We start from the raw sequence: 20,052 nt of genomic DNA on the forward strand, positions 1-20,052 counted from the left end.
GGTCTGTAGAAATGTCTTCGGGGGAGTGTCTTGATTATTAATTGAAGTATAAAGACCCAGTCTGTTGTGGTCAGTGACATGCCCTAGGCAGGGAATGTCCTGAACAGTTTAAGAGACAGGGAAGTTAGCTGAGAGCAAGCAGTAATGATGTCTTACTCTTTGTTCTTGACTGTGGTGTGACGTGGTGACTGGCCGTCTGAGTTCCTGCCTTGACTTCTCTGAAAAGTATAACTGATACTTGGAACCGGGAGATGAAATAAACTCTTGTGTCTACTAAGTTGCCTTTGTCAGGATCCTCGTCACAGTAAGAAAACTGAGGCTAGAGTGGAGGGTGTTTGCAAACTGAACGAAGGACAGGAGTCTGAAATAAAGACACCAAGCTAGGAACAAGAACGAGCGTAGTCCTGCCATTCACAAAGCACAAAACACAGGAAAATCTCTTATTTCTGTCATGATGAAAGAAGAAAACATATTAATTTGTATTTCTCAAGCTTAGAACACTCCGAAACACCAAAGCAATCCACCCTAAATTGGGCATTGAGTCTTAAGCGACTACGTACACACACATGTTCACACACACATGGACATGTGTGCATGCACACACCACACAACACACCACACACACACACACACACTCGTTGCAATAGAATAGCTACTTTTAAAAACAAATGTCTCTTAGCACCCCTTTGACTTATTTATGTGCATTTTGATAATTGGAAAAAAGAAAAAAAATCTACTTAATAATTAAAGACACCTGAACATATGCAAGAATAAGATATAGGCCAGTAACTGACTGCAAAACTCAAACTTCTCTAAAGCTAAACAGCAGCTGTATTTATCAATGACCACAACAATAGCCACACTGACAGGAATTTTAAACAGAACTCTAGCCTATGTGTTCATTAATTCATCTTCGAACGGAAGACAGCAGATATCGGCCTTGGGCACGGTAGGTTTTGACCACAGAAGGTTTTGAGCATGGCCTGACAGAATACCCAAGGAAGCCCGGTGGTTACCTGCTCTGGCCTGCTGTGGCTGCTCGCCAGGCTGCTCTCCGGGGGCCAGTCCTGAGACTCCTGCTTGCACAGACCCCTTGTTGTATCTTTGAACATAATGTCTTTTTCCAGCAGACTGTCTTGCTTGGCAATTGGTAGCACCAGGGGACTGCTACAAGAAACAATCAATACCACAATTAGTTTTCTTCTAACATTGCTGTATCAATCAGAAGCTACGGGGGACTAGACCACAGAGGGCATGTTTACTCAGATGAAAAACATGTTCTTTAGGCTGCGGGAAACAGATAAAGGTTTCCCTTCATCTCACCTCTCATTCAGCTTCACTTCTGAAAAAAAAAATTTTCCACACATTTCAACTCCAAAAGAAAATGTTTACCAAAATACATTTAACTGTAATAAAAAGATCAATAGAAAATTTAAAAGCCTACGTGCACAATTGAACTAGGCACTGCATTTAAATGTGAAAAGGGATTTGTAAACAAAAGAAGAAAATTAGAATCATGGTTAAAATACAATGGGCATAGGATTTAACATATAGAACCATGGGCAATATTTTGAGTTTTTATTGAAATATAAGTAGTAGAATAAAAAAAAATGTTAAGGGCGGCCATATTACAAGCAGAAAAAAAAAAAGTATGTATCTTCCAAACAGCTCAAACAAGGCAGAGAAATAAACAAAAGCTACTTCATCATCTTTCATTCTAAGGTCCACTTACGAGAGAAAGTCATGAATTCATAATGTTCACCACAAAATAATTTGCAATGTGACACTTTACTACAATCCCCCTTCCCGTAGCACTCAAGCAGAAATGCACATCCCTGATATCAGGGGAATGTGTGCAAACAGTTGTGTCATGTGATGTGTAGGAGTGGTAATAATTCTAGTTAAAGCTATTTGAAATTATTCTGTTAAACTTCAAGTTTATCTACCTCATATGGAGTAAAACTGATTCATTGTAGGTATACAGTACAATGGTGTGTGTGTGTGTGTGTGTGTGTGTGTGTATGTGTGTGTGTGTGTATGTGTGTGTCTGTGTAAAAGTCATGCCCATGCGGCAATACATAGATTAATAGAAATGGGTTAATTTATGTGTAAGAGCTAGTTAGTAATAAGACTGAACTATAGGCCAAGTAGCTTTTAATAAATATCAAGACTCTGAGTGGTTATTTAGAAGTGACTGCGGGACAGGGAGGGACAGAGAAACCTCCATTTACAAACACTGATATGAACACTGGGTCTAGATGGGTCCTCAGGGTCTCAACTTTCAGGTTTAGACCAGGGAGTGGGGTTCCCGCATCACAAGGCAGGTGAATATGAACTTTCTGAGCAATTTCTACAGTTTTCTATAACCAAGCCTGAACCAAGTCTCCTTCCCCTCCATTGCCCAGAACTGCCTCTGTCTCTTCCTTCCAATGTGGCTGCAGCTCTCCTCACAGCTGTACGGGCTTATCTCTCTGCAGTTCTGACTTCCATTCATCTGAGGTCAGTGGTGCTACATACTTCCCTAAAGACTCTTGGCTGGTATGTCTTCCTTGGGAAATATTAAAGGCTTTGGCCTGTTTTTAAAAACTGCATGTTTTATTATTTTTGTTTTGTTGTTATTTGCTACAGAGTTCTATGAATTCCTCACACATATCAGATATTTATCCTTTATCATTTATGAGGTTTACAATGCCAAATCTTTTATTAGATATTTTAAAAATTACATCATTTGTTTGTATCCTATCTGAAGATTCCTTTTAAAGAGCCTTTCCTTGTTCTCCTTGTGGGGTCTTGAGCGCTCTCATCCCCATTTTACTCCTTCGTTAGCGTCTGCTTTGTTTCTCTACAGGTGTGGCGTGAAGAACCTGTTCAGCCTTCGGCACGCAGGTACTCACAGGGAGGCCGCTGTGTGTCCCTGCTATGTGTCCCTGTGAAGGCCCAGCTGACCACAGCTGTTTCTGCTCTTTATTCTGTCCTGCTTCTCTGTTTCCACCCCAGTTTCAACCTGAATAAGCAGGTTTGTAGCACAGTTAGAAATCAGGAATGAGACAGTTCCAGCGTTATTCTTTCTCAGAAATGGCGTGGCTATTTTAGCCCTTTTGTACTGTCTCTTTGGTAAAGTGTGGATTTCAATCCTTCACTCATTTGTGCTGCGGGGGAGGGCTCTCTGTTTTTAGATAATGTATTTCTACATCTGAATACAAATTCTCAGATGAACATTGAGGATTTTTCTCCCTCCATACATTCTCATCAGTTTCTTTCTATACCGAGGTCTATTTTTTTTTTCCTCTTCAGGTTTCCGTTCTTGTGACTTACCTAATAATTATCCTCCCAGCCCAAGATGAACTAGGTTCACTCCTTAGGTTTTATTCTGGAATATTTAGCTCTGTGGTCCCCTGGGTGTGCCTTCCTGTTTACATGGCTCCCCAGCAATCATAGCTCAGGGTCTTCCTTTACAGCTGCCTGAGTGTTTCAGCACCCCTTTTGAGAAAAAAGCCTGTCTTTCCTCAACTAATTAGCTAGATCCGCTGGTTAGACATCAATTGGCATGGGTGTGTGAGTCTTATTTCAGGCCTCTCCCGGGTGTTGCATTGATATATAGTACTGTGTTGAGTTGATGGATGCCCTGTCTCAGGAAGCCTCACTACTAACTCACACGAGACATTCAACTTTGTTTGCCTTAAAAATAAATAAATAAATAAATAAATAAATAAATAAATAAATAAATAAATAAATACCTTTGGTGGAGGGCGCTATTCAATGCCCTGAGCATTTTTGTGTGAAACCTAGAATCTCTGTCAATTTTCACAGAAATGCCTGTCAGGATTTTGATGAATGTGTGTAACTGATGGCTGGATATGAAGAGGATTGCACACTAGCCGTGCCGATTTTGTCATTCTGAAGAACTCTCAATTGGTCCGTTCTAATCTTTGCTAACTTCTTTCATCAGTTTTCTAAAGCTTTCACAACCGAAAGCCCCCAAATGACTTCTTGTGTTTATGTCAGCACAGCCCATGTTCTGCGCCTATTGTCATTGCATCTTTGAATTTGACACAATCACTGACTGTTAGTCAGTATAGAAATATAAATGATTGGCATATTAACCTTGATGGGGAAGGGAGTGTGTAATCAGGAAGACTTTGGGAATAATGGCAGGGTCTCACCGGGTTGCCATCATATCTACATCCTGTCCCTGTCACACCCTGAGCATCCTCCTCCCTGGCATCAAGAAGCACGAGCTTCCGGTAGAGCAGAGCGAAGCTTCTCTCTCCCCACCAGCTCAGCCCTGGCTGAAGCCTTTGCAGCCGGCTTGTCCACCCTGGCGCTCATTTTCCGCAAGGCTAAGGTGTGGTGGCTTTCTCTACTTTCTAATTTTTCTTCAACAAGAAAGATTTACTTTGAGTGCAAAAAAGAAACATTGGTAGAAGAAATTTACCAACGAGAATGGGAAGAAAAAGAACTGAAATGCTGTGTTTGCTAGGAAAAGCCCTCCCCGAGGCTAACAATAAAGCAAGGATAATAAAAGCAGCTTCATGCAATGCCAGTCAGGTCATACAAATTTGCTTCTTGTTATATTTATTCATAACCCTACGGTAGAAATGACCAGATAAAATAAGTTACAACCAAAAATTACAAAAAAAAAAAAAAAAATAGGAAAAGCGCTCAGATGGGAACTGCACCCTGGCCCATCTATTTACCAGTTCCTCCCAGAGTCAAGGCAATGCGAGGGGAAGAAAATGTAATTAAACTACATTTTAATCATGTAGAACAAAACAAGCCACTGATTGTTCAGTTCATACCCAGATTAATCCATTGTTTAGTCAATAATGTAAAAAAATCATGAAAGGCACCAATTAGAAATGCATATTCTGTTTCATCTTTAATATAAAACAAAGCACTAAAAAACTATAGATAGCAAAAGAGCGTGTTTGCCTTCTCCACATAATCTTGATCATACTTTTGAAAATCTTTTTGTTATTGACTAATTCTGTTCCTAGACATTTTCATACATGTCCTTAGGGCATTTTGCTCCTGCCTCACAAACCTTATTCTATTCTCCTCTGCCCTTGTCGTGCCCCGCCTTCCCTGCAGAACCCCCTTCCCACATCCACGCTGCGTTTTTCCCTGTTTTTCCTAGGACTCTCTGTAAGACCATCGGTCCAGACCTGTCCATTGCAGCCTGGGTGAGCTTACTATTTGGTCCATCACTGAGGGCAATGACTGTTCCTCCTCCATATTCCATGAGTTCTTAATTGTTCAGGGCCCCATGATCCCTTCCTCCATCCCGATGGGCTGCTGATGCCCCAACCTTGCTTTTGATTTGCTGTCCATATATTTGAAAGGCATAACACAACGCTAAGGTAGACTGAATCGGTTACTGTCACAGCCACCAGTCTTGACTGTCACCACACTTCCATCCTCTCAGGAAACCCTTTATCCGTGCGAAGTCCATTCCATTGGCCTCTCTCTCCAGTCATGGTGACTGTCAGGATGCTTTCTGCTTTCTCTAGCCAGGGTCCTTCATGCCTGCTTGTATGTTGCTGAGAACCAATGCATTCAAAGAGAAAATGGTGATCACATTATGAGTCCAAAGGACACCTGTCCCCCAGTAAACTAATTAGAGTGAGCTGCCTCTTATCAGACACACTGTTTATTAATTTTTCAGACCTTGAATGCAATGGCAATTTTCACTCTGCCACACCCAACATTTTTAAGCATTACTTTTTTTTTTTTTTGGATAGTGTGGTTTTATCGCATTTATGTTTAGGAGAAAAATAAGGTATATTTGCATTTACTACTTCAGGACAGTCAACCACTATAATCACTGGAAAGCTTGCATTAAGTTTAGCTGAAATCTAGAAGAACGATTAGTACACTATCTTTGCTGTCAGAACGACTGGCATATAACAGTTCAATTTTGCAGTGATGTCTTCTGAGGCCACCAATTTCTTTAGGAATGCTGAACTCATCGTTGGCCATTGACTCCTTTTTGGTAAATGTGCTGGCAAAGAGCTGTAATATTTCCAACACTCTGGGTTGAGAGCCAGACACTTCTGTCTATGCAATGGTGGGGGAGTGGAGAGGAGAGGCGGAAGCAGCTGGCCTTCAAAGGACCATCCAGCTACTGCAACCCAACGGGATGAAAGCACTTACAGCTTATTGGAGAGATGTGGGAGGTCGTGAAGGATCTCATCGTACAGCTCCTCCTGTGCTAAGCTAGGGACAGATGGAGATTCTTTCATCTTTTCTTCCCAGGCAATTTCAGCTTTAAGCAGCATTTCCTCAATAAACTCGGAGGCAGCAACATCTACAAGACACAGTGAGCATGTCAGGCATGGGCAGTGACGTCTAGAGACATGGTGAGGATGTCAGACATGAGCAATGAAGTCTAGAGACATGGTGAGGATGTCAGACATGGGCAATGAAGTCTAGAGACACAGTGAGCATGTCAGGCATGGGCAGTGACGTCTAGAGACATGGTGGAGATGTCAGACACAGGCAGTGAGGAACAGAGCAGAATTTCCTCTCAGTTGATGTGGGATTTCCCTCTGTATGTGGTGAATACCATTAATGAATAAAGAAACTGCTTTGGACCTCTAGCAGGGCAGAAGTTAGGTAGGTGAGGAAAACTAAACTGAATGCTGGGAGAAAGAAGGCAGGGGCAAGGGAGACCCCATGTAGCACTGCCAGAGACAGACACGGGTTGGAATCATACTGATAAGCCACAGCCACGTGGTGATATGCAGATTACTAGAAATGGGTTAAATTAAGAGGTAAGAGTTAGCCAATAAGAAGTTAGAGCTAATGGGCCAAGGAGGGATTTCATCAATATAGTTTCTGTGTGATTATTTCAGGGCTGAGCAGCCAGTAACCAACAAGTGACCTCCTCTAACATTCAGTAACGCAGACGTGCGTGAATTGGGGATGGGTCAAACAACACACCAAGTCGATCAAGAGAAAGCAAACGTTTAGGGTTGAGAAAAAATATCTCAGCCCTGATATTGTTCAAGACTGTCCTGCCACCTGTTAAGGATGCATTTAATTACACATGAAATTATTAAATATAAAGAGACTGTACAGAGGATGGTGATGGGTAAATGAAAGGTCACAGGGAAGCTGAGCTTGAAAGGATATGTGTGCGCACTCCGGGAGTGGAGGCGAACTCTAGCTACCCCCGGTGCTTCCAGCAGCTTGTCATGACCTTCTCGGGCTTTGTTGGAAGTGTAGGTCATGGTGGGTCTTTAGCCACCATGCAGTACATGCAGTATAGATAGCCATCATTCAAATGTATAAGCAGCAATGACTGCCAGTGAGACCTGGTGATCTTGGAAAAGGGTTTGCAGTCACACCAGCTGAGAGCCCAGCAGAGGCAGCCGCTCCCCCATCCTCACTAAGCCTGGTGGCCATCACTGTCTATACATATGAGGCATGTGGCTTTATGGGCTTGTCCAAGGGACTTAGCCAATAGGGGATGATGTGACTGACAGTATTCTGTCATGACTGGCCTAGGATGGAAGGGTGGGTGTGGGGAGGGAGAAGAGACTTTGGCCACCTCTTTCGGAAACTGCATTTCTAGTGTACCTATAAACTGAACTACAGACTACCATGGCCATTGTTTACTGTGCTCTCCCAAATTCATGCCATGGGAAAACACAAAGAATTTAACATGGCATTCATGGTGGCTTTCACAGCCACCACAAGAGTGCCCCATTGGCGTCTTTGATATGGCATTGTATTTATCTGGCTGACTCTTTTTCCAGATGGGTCAAGCGCATTAAGGAAAGGACACCTTTATTTAATGAACACACATTTATTGAGAGTCCACGGCGAGCCCAGTGCTGTGTCTCTCTCATTGCAAAGATTCTATAAACAAGAAACTGGGAAGATAGCAGACTTTGCACGGACCACATGTAGAAGGCAAGCTGAGTCTTTCTGACTGCATGGAAGGGGCTGGGGTTAGAGCTAGGCCAGAAGCAGGATCATTCATTGGGCCCTTGAGAACCTACTGCCATTGGGAACTAGTTGTGTAAGACACTAGACCTACAATGAGAAAAAGAGAAGGATGGTAGGATGGGCAGCCCTGAGATCAAGGCTCAGTCTTATCTCCTTTATGTGATGAAGATGCTGAGTGTGGGCATTTGGTCATGAAATCTCCTGATAGGACCAACAGACAAGACACAAAACCAAAAAAGGTTACACTTTTTTGTCTTTTCTTTTCTTCTTATTTTTTTTTTTTGGTTATTGTTTCATTTTATTTGATTTTCTTGAAGACAGAGTCTTGCTGTGTATTCAACGCACGGCCCAGGTTGGCCCTAGGCTCACAGCTGACCCAAGTTTCAGCCTCCAACGCTGGGATTACAAGTAGACACCATACACCTGCTATCCTTTTAGTTCTTGTGATTAGTTTTAACGACCTAAATTAACTAAAACCAGTTTCAGTTCATGCTAAGAGATTAGACCCTCATCAACATTAGCTTAACCCTAAAGCTGAAGGCTACCAAGCAATGCCCCCTCATGTTGTTAAGACCTTTGGTTTATTTTAGCAGATACAACAGAGCAATCAACAGCAATCAGTGGGATTTAATGCCAATAAAATATGGAAGAGAGTAAGTCCCTCGCCCCGGTTTACACTCACTCCTAGAAGTGATTAGAAGAATAGAAACATGAAGGGTATTTAATTTCGAAAGGGCCCAGCTAAAAGGGAAAAAAATTATTTTGTTTTAAAGATATTTTTTTACCACTAAACTTTCTTATATTTTTCTGATGCTGGACATTTCTCTGTTATTTTAAATTCTCCCATGAATATGGTACAATTATCAATAATAATAAAATTAATGATTAGCAGTAGTTGAATTTTAAAAACTACAAAACTAAGAGCATTAGATATAGGAGCGTATTAGTGACAGTAGGGATTATAGAAATCTTCAGAAGTGTTCACACTTCTGAAATAACAAGTCAAGAGTTTGTGAATCAAAGTGAGCATCAGGCTATTGATTTTTGTTTAAGTCTAAATATTCACAGACAAAATCATTACTGTAATAAATATTAGAATAAGTGAATAGCTATCAATAAAGAAAGAAGTTAAACAACAATCAAATAGATTTTGGAGTGACAGGGGTGTGGGGTTCAAAGGGTAAAAGTTATGTAAAAGGAAGGTGATGGCAGCCCGGCTTCACCTACCGCTATCAGCCTCCCACAACACAAAGGAAGTGAACCCTGCTGGAGCTGTGGGTGTCTGAATGTCCACTCTTATTTCCTGCTGCCCCAGTGATGGATGAACAGGGTCCATGTCAAAAGATGAAGAAGCTCCCAGCATGCTCCAACTCACCTGACGGCTTTTCCCCATTGCAGTTCACAAGGTGGGGGTTTGCCTGGTGTGACAGAAGGAGTTTCACCAGAGCAGTCTGCAGCAGAAAGACAATTTTAATTAGAACTACCATGCAGGACCCATCAGTAAGTACACAGGATACTGAGAACACATTAGCAAATACCAAGGATGCTCCCATCAGCAAATAGCCAGGGCTAAGGACCATCACTAAATATCCAGATTGCTGCAGACCATCAACAAATATCTAGGGCACTGAGGATCATCAGTAAACACCCAAGGCACCAATGGATCAGGAATCACCCAGGGTCCATGGTTGCTGCTCTTGCAAGGCACCTGACATGGCAGGAGACCGAGGATAATATTCTTTCTGGTGTTCCCCAGGTTTTTCTCTGAATACACATGCAATAAAACTACTTCAGAATTTACACATTAGGGAAAAATATTTAGCAAGTGGGGTTTAACTTCTGAGGGTCTAAATAGGACATATGATACATTTACAGTCCCTTTTGATGCTGTTGAGAGATCACTTATGGCTGGGTGTTTGGTTTCATTTGCTTTAGCCAACCAGCCATGTCTTGGCTCATTGGCACCACACATCGGTCATCACGCTGCACATGGCATTACAAACCAACAGTTGTAATGCACAGACAGGGAAACATCCTTACATAAATAAGACAGAAGAGTCAGGGGCAGGAATGTGCCTCAGTGGTGGAGTATTTGCTCAGCATGGTTGAGATAGGCTCAGCTCCTAGTGCCACGATTACTAGTGAGTGATTAATAAATGCAGGAGCAAATATATAAAATATGTGAAAAGTATCTATGGACCTACATAATACTAAAAAGGCATTCTTTAAACAAAAGCTGTTTTTCCACTTTTATTTTTTATTAGTGATGTGTGTGTGTGTGTGTGTGTGTGTGTGTGTGTGTGTGTGTGTGTGTAGGTCAGAGAACAACATTCAGGAGCCAGTTCTCTCTTTCCACATGAGTTCTAGGAATCAAATTCAGGTCATCCGGACTGCAGGGAAAGCATTTTACCCACTGAGCCATATAGCTGGCCCAGCGAATGTTTAAAAGAACGTCATTAAGTGTATCTCTGTGCATTTCTCTAACCTGACCCCACTTTCCCAGCCCTGACCACTGTCATGGACTTGTATGTCTTTGTCATTACCCTTACTTATATGCTTACAGAATGCAGTCAACAGCCTTGCTAGCACCACATTGCACAGTCTGTGACCCAGCAAATGAAATTCTGTTGTCTGAGTGTCTACCCTTCTCCTTGCTTCCCTGTACATACTAGAATCATCCAAGTAGTCAGGATTTACTAAGATTCATTTATTTATTGGATATGTGAAACCACATCTGCCTTTTTCTGAGTTAAATTAAAGCATAATTAAACCTTAAATTCAACCTTACTCAACGTTTCCAGACTCATGCAAAATGTGGTCAAATTCTTAGCCAGAACATAGGTGAGCCCCAGTCTATAGTGTCCACATTTCTCTTGGCATTCTGGTCTTCTGAGCACCCACCAGAATCTCACATGAAACGCTTGTCTTTTAGTCTTTCTCTAGTCATTTTCTAGACTTCTATCCCAAAGCAGTCCCAAGGGCTTGAGGGCCTCACACTATGTTGTGGCTACAGCAATCACCCGACTCTTGGTACCAACTCGCCGTATTAGCGTTCTTTTTGTGTCCCTGTAACCAACATCTAAGTAAGGAAACTTGGAGCAGGCAGGATTTCCCTGGGCTCGCTGTGTCTGAGTTTCAGCCTATGGTGGCTGTGCTCTGTGAGCTAGGGCACATCATACTCCACTGGGAACACGTGGCAGACAGGACACAGGAAGAAGCTTCTCCAATAAATGCTGAGACGGAGCACTTTCTTCTTTCTCTCCCCAATCTCTAGTGACCTATTTCCTCCAACTAGGAATCATATTTTAAAGGTTCCAGAACCTTCTATTAGTGCCCCCAGCCTCAATGCACAGCTGGTGGGGGTACAGTTCACCGTCAACCTAGAGTAGCAGGCAGTGAATGAACTCTCAGTTGACTCATGCCTAGAACAAGGATGTCTTGAATCACTGTTTATAATTTCAGTCTTCTGTGAGCTCAGTTAAACCACGAGGGAGCATAAAATGTAATTCTGGAACGATTTATACAGGAGTCTGAGAGGAGCGGGGACAACATCTCACTAACACTAGAGACCGCCTCCTCCACGAGGAGCTATAGCAGTTAGTGATGGCCACAATGCGGGGGAGGAGCATTGTCATCAGTAATGTGTTCACTGATAGGTTCTGGAGCCCCGGTAGATAAACCCCACCCATTCTCCTGTAAGTAACAAATTAACATGCATTCCTTAATTAATATTGAGCAACCCTAATGAAAGCAGAAAGGAGGACGAGAGGAGAGAAGGGATCGATGAATGCAATCAAAATACATTATACACATGTGTGAAGTAACAACGAACATCTGGTTCTAGAATGCAAATTCTATTTGGTTTTGGTTAATGTCTAACTAGCGATAACGTGGAAAAATAAGTTTTCTGTACAAAGAGATTTAAGCTGAATTGCTGACTTTAAAATAGTTTGGAGTAAAACTGCACCCAGACAGAATGTCTTAGAAACCGAGGAGCAATTGAGCAAGGCAGCTCGCTAAAATGTTTCAAAGCAATTGCTCTCCCAGCAGTAAAGGAAGCACATTGCTCTGGAAAGGAGTTTCAGACAAGAGCATTGCCTTCCTCTTCAACATCTATTGAAGAAAAAAATTCATTTCTTCGAAAGCACTGCTGACATGCTCTTCACGCCCACTGCCACCAAGGAAGCACGCCTGTGAGCAGATGGGCTAGGAGGTCGGTAGAGCAGCCAGCGGCTGAAGCCTGTCGCCTCACACGTTAGCACCTGAGGGTCTGTCTGATCATGGGGTGTCACCACTGCCATGTCAAGACCGCATGCCTAGTGCAGCAGCAAGCTTGGACACCCTGGGTGGGAAGTGTTGTTACTCCTAAGGACAGCAGCCGGCTTCCAGGCTGGTATGCTTTCCTTAGAAAATGAACGGTCAGCCTTTCCCGGGGAAATGATCAATTCACTGCCAACAATGTGTTCCGGAGCCACTCCTGGAAGGCAGCAAATCTGGAAATACATCTCTCTGCTAAAATGTCACAAACTGGCATACCAATATGAGAGGATAAAAATTTGGTTTTATCAATTTTCCCATCCTTTTTGGTTGGACCTAAATTTTAAGTCAGAGAGTAGCATCTTCCAACATTTCTTCAGTTTGCTTATGGAGTTGGAACAGGTGGTTAAACCACATACGGTGTCGATGTCCTGGTGTCAAACACTTCTGCTGCCACTGTATTCCAAGTGCATAGATCTGAGCAGCTATGGACTGACCCCTCTAAAATCTGAACCAAAACAACTTTCTCATCACCAAAGGTGCTTTTCTTGTGTAATTGGCCACAGCAGCACAATGTCGTTAATCCAACATCATTTATTCATTAAAATGAAGAGTAGTTGCAGAGTGAAATGGGACATAAAATGTAATTTGACTTTAGATTTACTAACTGTAAAAGCAAACTGAACTCTAGGAGCCTTGCATAATTGGCTCGCCACACTGCAATATGAAAACGGCGTTAACCCTACTCTGAGTGCTTCTCCAGCGAGTTCAGCAGTGACGACAGGCTCAAAGGAGGGGGAAATTTCGTGTACCCTTGGGAAAGCAAATATTATTCCTTATTAAATTGTTTGTATAGTAGGGTGACACCTCTAGGAGTCAAATATATATATATATATGATTAGCATATAAATTAAAAGCAAATCAAAATTAAATATGAAGTTTTTATTAAAAAATTGCTAACAATATTTCAGAAAGGATTTGGGAAACCACATTACCTGGCCGTATTTGGCTGCTAAATGCAGCGGTGTCCAGTACCCGTCATCCACCCGGTTGAGGTCCCCACCGTGCTCCAGGATAAGCACCACCACCTCCTTGTAGCCACTAGCGCAGGCCATGTGCAGCTGAAACATGGGCATGTCTGTTATTCTACCTTTGTAAAACAGTAGTCTCGCCAACAGTGTTTGTTCAATAGTTTAGACAGAGCCACTTAATTAAGCACTGGATCTGAAACATGACAGTATAAAATATAGAAAAACACAGGTACATAATGTTGTTACTTTGTGTAAGTCGCTCATATCTCAGTTGTCAGATGTGATATCGAATCTCTGTCTAAAATATAGCGCTTTTTCATTGCTTTTAAAAACTGTAGGCTTGCTTTGTACTATCCTGATTCTCTTTAGATTATATTATCAATAATAATAATACTAATAATATCCTTTTAGATGCTTCTTTGTATTCTAATGAGAGAGAGAGAGAGAGAGAGAGAGACTGAGAGAAATGGTGTGGGTTTGGGTGGGTAGAAAGTGGGGAGGATCTGGGAGGGGCTGAGGGAGGAGAACCATAATCATAATATATCGTATGAAAAAAATCTATTTTCAATTAAAAAATAAAATGTACAAACCAGTAACAATCCACAAAACAAAGAAACACCAATAAAAACAGAGAAAGAATCTGAGCCTTAGAACTATATAGCCAATGATTACAGTGAGATCTTCAAGGAAAATTTATGCACTCAAACCACAAAATTTGTTTTTTATATTCTATAGAACACAGCATGTACAAATGTGTGAGGCCTGGAGAGATGCTTAGTGCGTTAGAGGGTTTCCTGCTCTTGCAGAGGGCTTGGGCTTGGTTTCCAGCACCCACCCTGCTCTCACCTGCCTGTAACTCTTGATCTGGGGATCTGATGCCCTCTGCTGGCCTCCGTGCACATAAACACACACACACACACACACACACACACACACACACGCGCACACACACACTCACCATTTCTTTAAAAAGTATACTCTTTTCTGAAGTATTATCTAATTTTTATAAAGAATAATTATCTAAATTAACAGACATTTCTAAAGGACATATTTGGCTATTCTGTTCAACATTCTAATAAATGAGGGAGAAACGGCACAAAACCCGCTCGCTGTGATAGCTCACTGCAACTGGATGTTTGGTCATAGTCTGTGCACATCCATGTAACCGTGAGAAATTACGCCTCATTTTGAACCACAACTGGCATTCCAATTCAATATAAGAAATCAATCTGTACACAAAGGTGTTTTCTTATCGTGATGTCTAACAATAGATATAAAAGCACCACACACCTCATAGAACAAAAACCACCGCAAGGACAGGCATCAACAAACCAAGGATCCCAGTCAGACTCAGGAATCACTCTGAACAGACCCCTGTTAGTGGCCATGATTTTTTGACAGCTTCTTAGACTTTTGTCCGTTGCTGCTTTCTTGTTCAAACCTCACAGACAGCTCCCACGAGACTGAGTTATTACAGGAAATCATTTACACCTTTCATGCTCTCCGTTCAATAAAAAGCAAAATCACAAATAACATCAACACCGAAGAGATTAAAATGATTGCTGTAAACAGGTTTGCACGCAATCTTCCATCAGGGTGCTCTCTGGCTCTTAACGGGCTTGGAGCAGGAGCCTATACAGTGATTTTTCAAAAACAGAATTGCCCTGCTGCCTAGTGCATTGTATCCAGGCTCTCTTGTGCTTCTATAGTGTGGCTATTTGTCTTCTCAGGGCAACAAGTGAATCGCTAATTGACTATGCCACCCCAGTCCGCCTTCTGCCCACCAGCTGTCCTTCAGAAGACCACACCCAAGGTAACTAAGCCCAGCAGTCACCTCTCAGCCTGCTCTAGGCCGCCGCCTCCTTTTCTCTTCCACCATCTCCTCCAGCCACACTGTCTGCTTGCCTTCCTGGTCTGGGATCTCCCTCACCCCTGTGGCTCTGTCTCAAACCCTTCACCAGGGTCAACACTGTCACCGCTATCCATGCTCAAAAGTTCCTTTTCTGATTTCAGGTTCCCGATTCCAATATTCAAACTAACCAGCGTCTCCTCTGAGATGGCCAAGAGCCCCAGCCCACCCCCAACTGATCTCACCTTCCTTGCTCCACCCCCTTTGGGTGGCTGCCATTTCTATTTGTCTGATGTCCTCTCCATCACATGGGTGGGTGACCTGAGACCTCGTGACCCCCTCTGAACTCTCCCCCATCAATAAAACCAAACGATATTTTAATGCTAGCAAGTGGCGCTGGGAACTGAGTGCCAGTTCTCTCAAAAGTAACAAGTACCCCTCCCTCCACGCTGAGCCCCCTCTTCAGTCCCATAGCCACTGTACGGACAAGATACTGCACTGTTTCTGATCCCAATAAGATGTAATGACAGGACTTTTATTGAGCTTATAAAGTGAATTAATTAAAAAAGTACCCCATGGTTTGCTTCATGTAGAACCCAAATGAAAGTCTTTTTCAAAGTTCCATCTCAAAAGACACATTGACAAAATAGCACATACAATCTGTTTAAAACCTGTAAGACTGGCATCTGTAGAAACGGGTGAAGAAAACAGGTCCACACGCATGCATAGGCTCTCATTCTCTGGGCCATGGTATAAATATTTTGCATTTCCTTCTCATTTATTTGTGTTTTCAAAGGTATTGTCAAAGAGTACATGTGTATTGTTTTATGATAAACACCCCTTGAACAGTAAACTGTATCTAATTACATGTTCTATAACCAACGTCAATTCCCTGTGTAAATGACTTCTGAGACAAATACATGCACTTACCAAGGTCACTCCATCTTCATTCTTCTCGTTGACATCCCCTCCAGAAGACAAGAAGTGCCTGACCTCTGTCAGCATGCGCATGGGCCTCTGGAGCTTAATCTGGCGCAGTGAGTCGAGATCCACTCCTGGGAGAAGAAGACATGTTAGCTCCCCGGCAGCGGCTGGGACTCAGGACAAGTAGTCTTTGAACACACTCCTTCTGGAGCCCTCTTCCACTTTCAACTCTCCTGCTATGCTCAAGACTGTGTCTCTCTGAATGCTTCCTATTGTAATAATTATATAAGTATAGTCTGCCTGGTAAAACTTAAGTCTCGACGGGTCAATTTCCCCAACATGATAGGATGTTTGTACATGGTAGCTTGTTCAGGAATATCTAAGTCACTAGACTAATATACGTATTATACTGGCATAAACTGGCCATATACTCTAGTCAAAAGTATCTTTAAACACTTAAATTAATTAAATTGGAAGAAGAGACAAAGTCATGTTTTTTGTTTGCTTAGATTTTCTCATAGGAATACTTGCTCATAAACTAAGTGTGGTATCCTGGACAAGCAAAGTTACTTCTCCAAAGCAACCAGCAGCCAGAACAAAGTCTGGGACTCTCGGCAGCACCCTATGCACGTGAACTCAGGAGTTCCGACAAATCTGACAAACACACTGGGGACTCTTCACTGGGACGCTGACCCCTTCCCATATATGTAAGTAATTTCGGGATAAGAGTTTAAAAGGTTGCTCCAGCTGAACAGGTCAGGGCTATTCATGTCAGGACAGACATCCAACACCGACTGAGACACCAGAATCGTTGACTGACGGTGTTGGCTCATGCACCAGAGGCACAGGTCCCCTTACTTCAGCTCACAACTCTTATCAGTATTTATTTCCTGGGATTCCAGAAGAGAGCAGTTCTAAAGTAGCTCTTCTCACTTACAGAGTCCTGGTTCCTACCACTGCTTGCCAGACACAGCCTTCTACTGGGGTGATTGATGCTTCTGAAATTTCAGCGTGGGATGCATTCACTTTCTAGTTCAATTTTGAGAAGGGTATCTGGGCTTCCTAATCCTCAGCCATCTGGACAATAAGACTCCAAAGAGGAGAAGCTATCATTCCTCTTCCGGTTTCCAAATAAAGGTGAAGAAACAATGATGGTCATGGTGATGGTGTGGAGGGTGGTGGTGACAATAGTGATGCTGATGGCAGGGATGATGGTGATGATGTTAGGAAGATAGTTCCTAATTTTAAGTGCCAGCTGTGAACTAGCCATTGCCATGAGCATATTCCATGTCTGGTTGTGTCCTTACTGAACACATCAAAGGAAAGCATCTTACGATGGATGCAAACACCGTATCTGCAGTGATGCTCCTGACATGACCAACAGGAGATTTACTTTCTTAGGCCAGCTTTGAGAGAAACATTTAGCTTCCACGTCCTCATTCACTTGAATACCAACAAATGCCAAGGGACTGAGGTTACAGTTCATAGTTTTAAAGCGTGTCTCAGGGGCAGAGGCCAGGGCAAACACATTATCTATAAGTATACAATAAACAAGACCTTTTACACATCCCCCTTTTGCTGTGAGATATTGCTCTTGTACACTGTAAAGATTTGTCACTCATAATGGTTTAATAAAATGCTGATTGGCCAGTAGCCAGGCAGTTTAAGTATAGACAGGACAGCCAGAACAGGAGAATTCTGGGAAACGAAAGGCAGAGATACAGTCACCAGTCAGATGTAGAGGAAGCAAGGTGAGAATGCTATACTGAGAAATGGTACCAAGTCACATGGTTAAACATAGACAATTATGGTTTAAGTTGTAAGAGGTAGCCTGAGTAAAAAGCCAAACAATTTATAATTAATATAAGCCTCTGTTTGTTCCTTTGGGACTGAAGGGTTGCTGGACTGGGTGAGACAGAAACCTCCATCAACACCCTTTCTTGGTGGGCTCCCCACATCTGTTTCCCGTGGGCTTGCCTCTAAACCTGGGCAGAGAAAGGAACAGGAGCTCCCAGAGTCTGTCACGGGGCTTTACGGCTGTGCATGTCAATGTCTCTTTGTGTCAATGTAGACAGGTTAACTTGTCCTCTGCCTCGGCATCTGAATTTGAAAGAACGGGCTAACAGATGTTGCTTTATTAGTGTCTGTACTGAATTAACACACGGTTCACACAGAAGAGTATTTGCTTTATCAGTTACTGAATTAACACACGGTTCACACAGAAGAGTGTTTGCTTTCTAGTGAGAGTTGATGAAAGCCGGCTTGGTTGTTAGCCAGCTCTGGTGAAGCAGAGCTATGTCAACGGACACCCAGACCAGAAGTGCCCTGGCCGCCCCTCACCTGATCACAGGTAAGCATGCCGTGCTCTGTTTTAGTGGTTGCACCGACTCTTTCAAAGCTACAAAGCAAACTTATGTAAATCTCTGGCCCTCTAAAGAACTCAAAATTCGAAGGTTGAGGTAGAATCCTGCTTCCCAGAGATGCCAAATAGCAAGCAGATCACCTCATATCTCCCAAGAAGTCCTTCTGTCTCACCTCACCCCTCCTTGAAAACCCTTCTCCCCCTGGCTCCTCCCTACTACTTCCTGTCGGGCAGCCTCCTAACTGCAGGTGAATTTTATTTAATCAAATGTATCTTTGCACTATTAAACAAGTGTTCCAGAGCATAAACAAAAGCAGCACACCTTAAAATAATATTCTACAACATAACCAAGTATCATGCTGGGAGGACCGCCTGGCTTCCTTTTGCAATGGGGATTTGAGGTCTGTGAGAACCAATGAAAGCTGTTACTTCGTTCCCATTTGTAGGGTTAGAGAATTCAACATCAGATTTAAGTTTTGAAAATGCTCCATGGACATCCACACTGAGATTCACGAGGAAGCAACAGAGACCCCGAAGGTTCCAGGGCTTGGTGAAGTTCCACCATGGGGCTATGTGTGCTGAAGTATGTGCCTCCAGGAAATGTTCTCAAACATTTAATTAAAATCAAATAATAAACATAGAACACAGCAAAGACGAGAGGCAAATTAAAACATGGATGCAGGATGTCGGCTACCTCTCGTCAAAGGCCATCCATGCTCAATGCAGGAAGGCAAGCAGCCTATTTCTTGTCCCTGTTACCAAGACACCACAGGGGGATATCTTGACGTTATATTCACTTGAACTCAATTTTGAATCAAATCTGGTGCCAACTAAAGTGTGATTTTTCTAGATTTTGTTATAATTTTAGGAAAGAAGAAGTCTCTTTTTTGCTAAGCCAAATACAACAGAAACTCTATCTCCATGTGTCAATCAAGTGTCTGTAACTGCTTCTGAATATACCAACTAAGACGGCAGCGCGCCCTTCCCCCACCCAGAAACAAGCCAGAGTTGCAGAGTGGACACAATCTCCATTCCCTTTTCTTTATTATTAAAAGAAGTTTAATTTTATGTTCATATTATCTTTCAGAAGGAATAAACCTAAGGATTCTTTAGATTTATTATTTGGAAGGAATCCAGTATTTCTTTAAACTTAAGAATGAAGGAAAATCTGTTACTAGAACTCGCAAGTTATATGTCACCGAGGTTATTGCTTGGCCATCCTTGCTGATGGTGGACACCAGGAATCCCTGGGATTGTCTCAGTACTTTAAGCCCTTCATCTGTCTTACTTTGCTCAGCCACCTTTCTGAAGGGCCTGCTGTTCTCCTGGAAACTTGGCCTCCTTTGTATGAGGCTGGTCTGGGGGTGGTGTCACAGTGTGCGGTACAGCTGGCCTGGCCCTGGAAGAGTCCCTGAGCTCCCTGCCTTTCGCACTCTCTCCTCTTCACACTGCTCCAAGTGCTTTGCCTCTCTCTGCCCTACTCGCATGAACCCATGTGATCCCCGGGCATCCCAGCCCCTCACCTAATGTGTGTCTCAGCATCCCTTCTGCGATCCCGTCTGCAGCAGTCTCAGGGAAAATTAAGTCTCACTTCTTTAGCAGGTTTGTGAGATAATCACACCAACCTTCAGAGTCTGCAGAATCTGCACACCCTTGTTTTAATTTTCTGTTATGTC

The 20,052-nt window shown here is 42.7% G+C and overlaps 1 protein-coding gene across 1 annotated transcript in view; it reads right to left on the reverse strand.

The window, feature by feature from the left end:
• Myo16 (myosin XVI) overlaps positions 1 to 20,052 on the reverse strand; it is a 297,006-nt gene that overhangs the window by 242,604 nt on the left and 34,350 nt on the right. Inside the window, exons 5-9 of the mRNA XM_050136512.1 lie at positions 16,021 to 16,145; positions 13,206 to 13,331; positions 9,329 to 9,404; positions 6,154 to 6,307; positions 1,017 to 1,167 (exon numbers count right to left, since the gene is read on the reverse strand). Coding sequence (XP_049992469.1) covers positions 1,017 to 1,167; positions 6,154 to 6,307; positions 9,329 to 9,404; positions 13,206 to 13,331; positions 16,021 to 16,145 — 632 coding nt within the window. The remainder of the gene's footprint in view (positions 1 to 1,016; positions 1,168 to 6,153; positions 6,308 to 9,328; positions 9,405 to 13,205; positions 13,332 to 16,020; positions 16,146 to 20,052) is intronic.

The sequence above is a fragment of the Alexandromys fortis genome, unplaced genomic scaffold (assembly GCF_014885135.2).
Source record: "Alexandromys fortis isolate MF-2015 unplaced genomic scaffold, M_Fortis_MF-2015_v1.1 scaffold_3, whole genome shotgun sequence".
Lineage (NCBI taxonomy): Eukaryota > Metazoa > Chordata > Mammalia > Rodentia > Cricetidae > Alexandromys > Alexandromys fortis.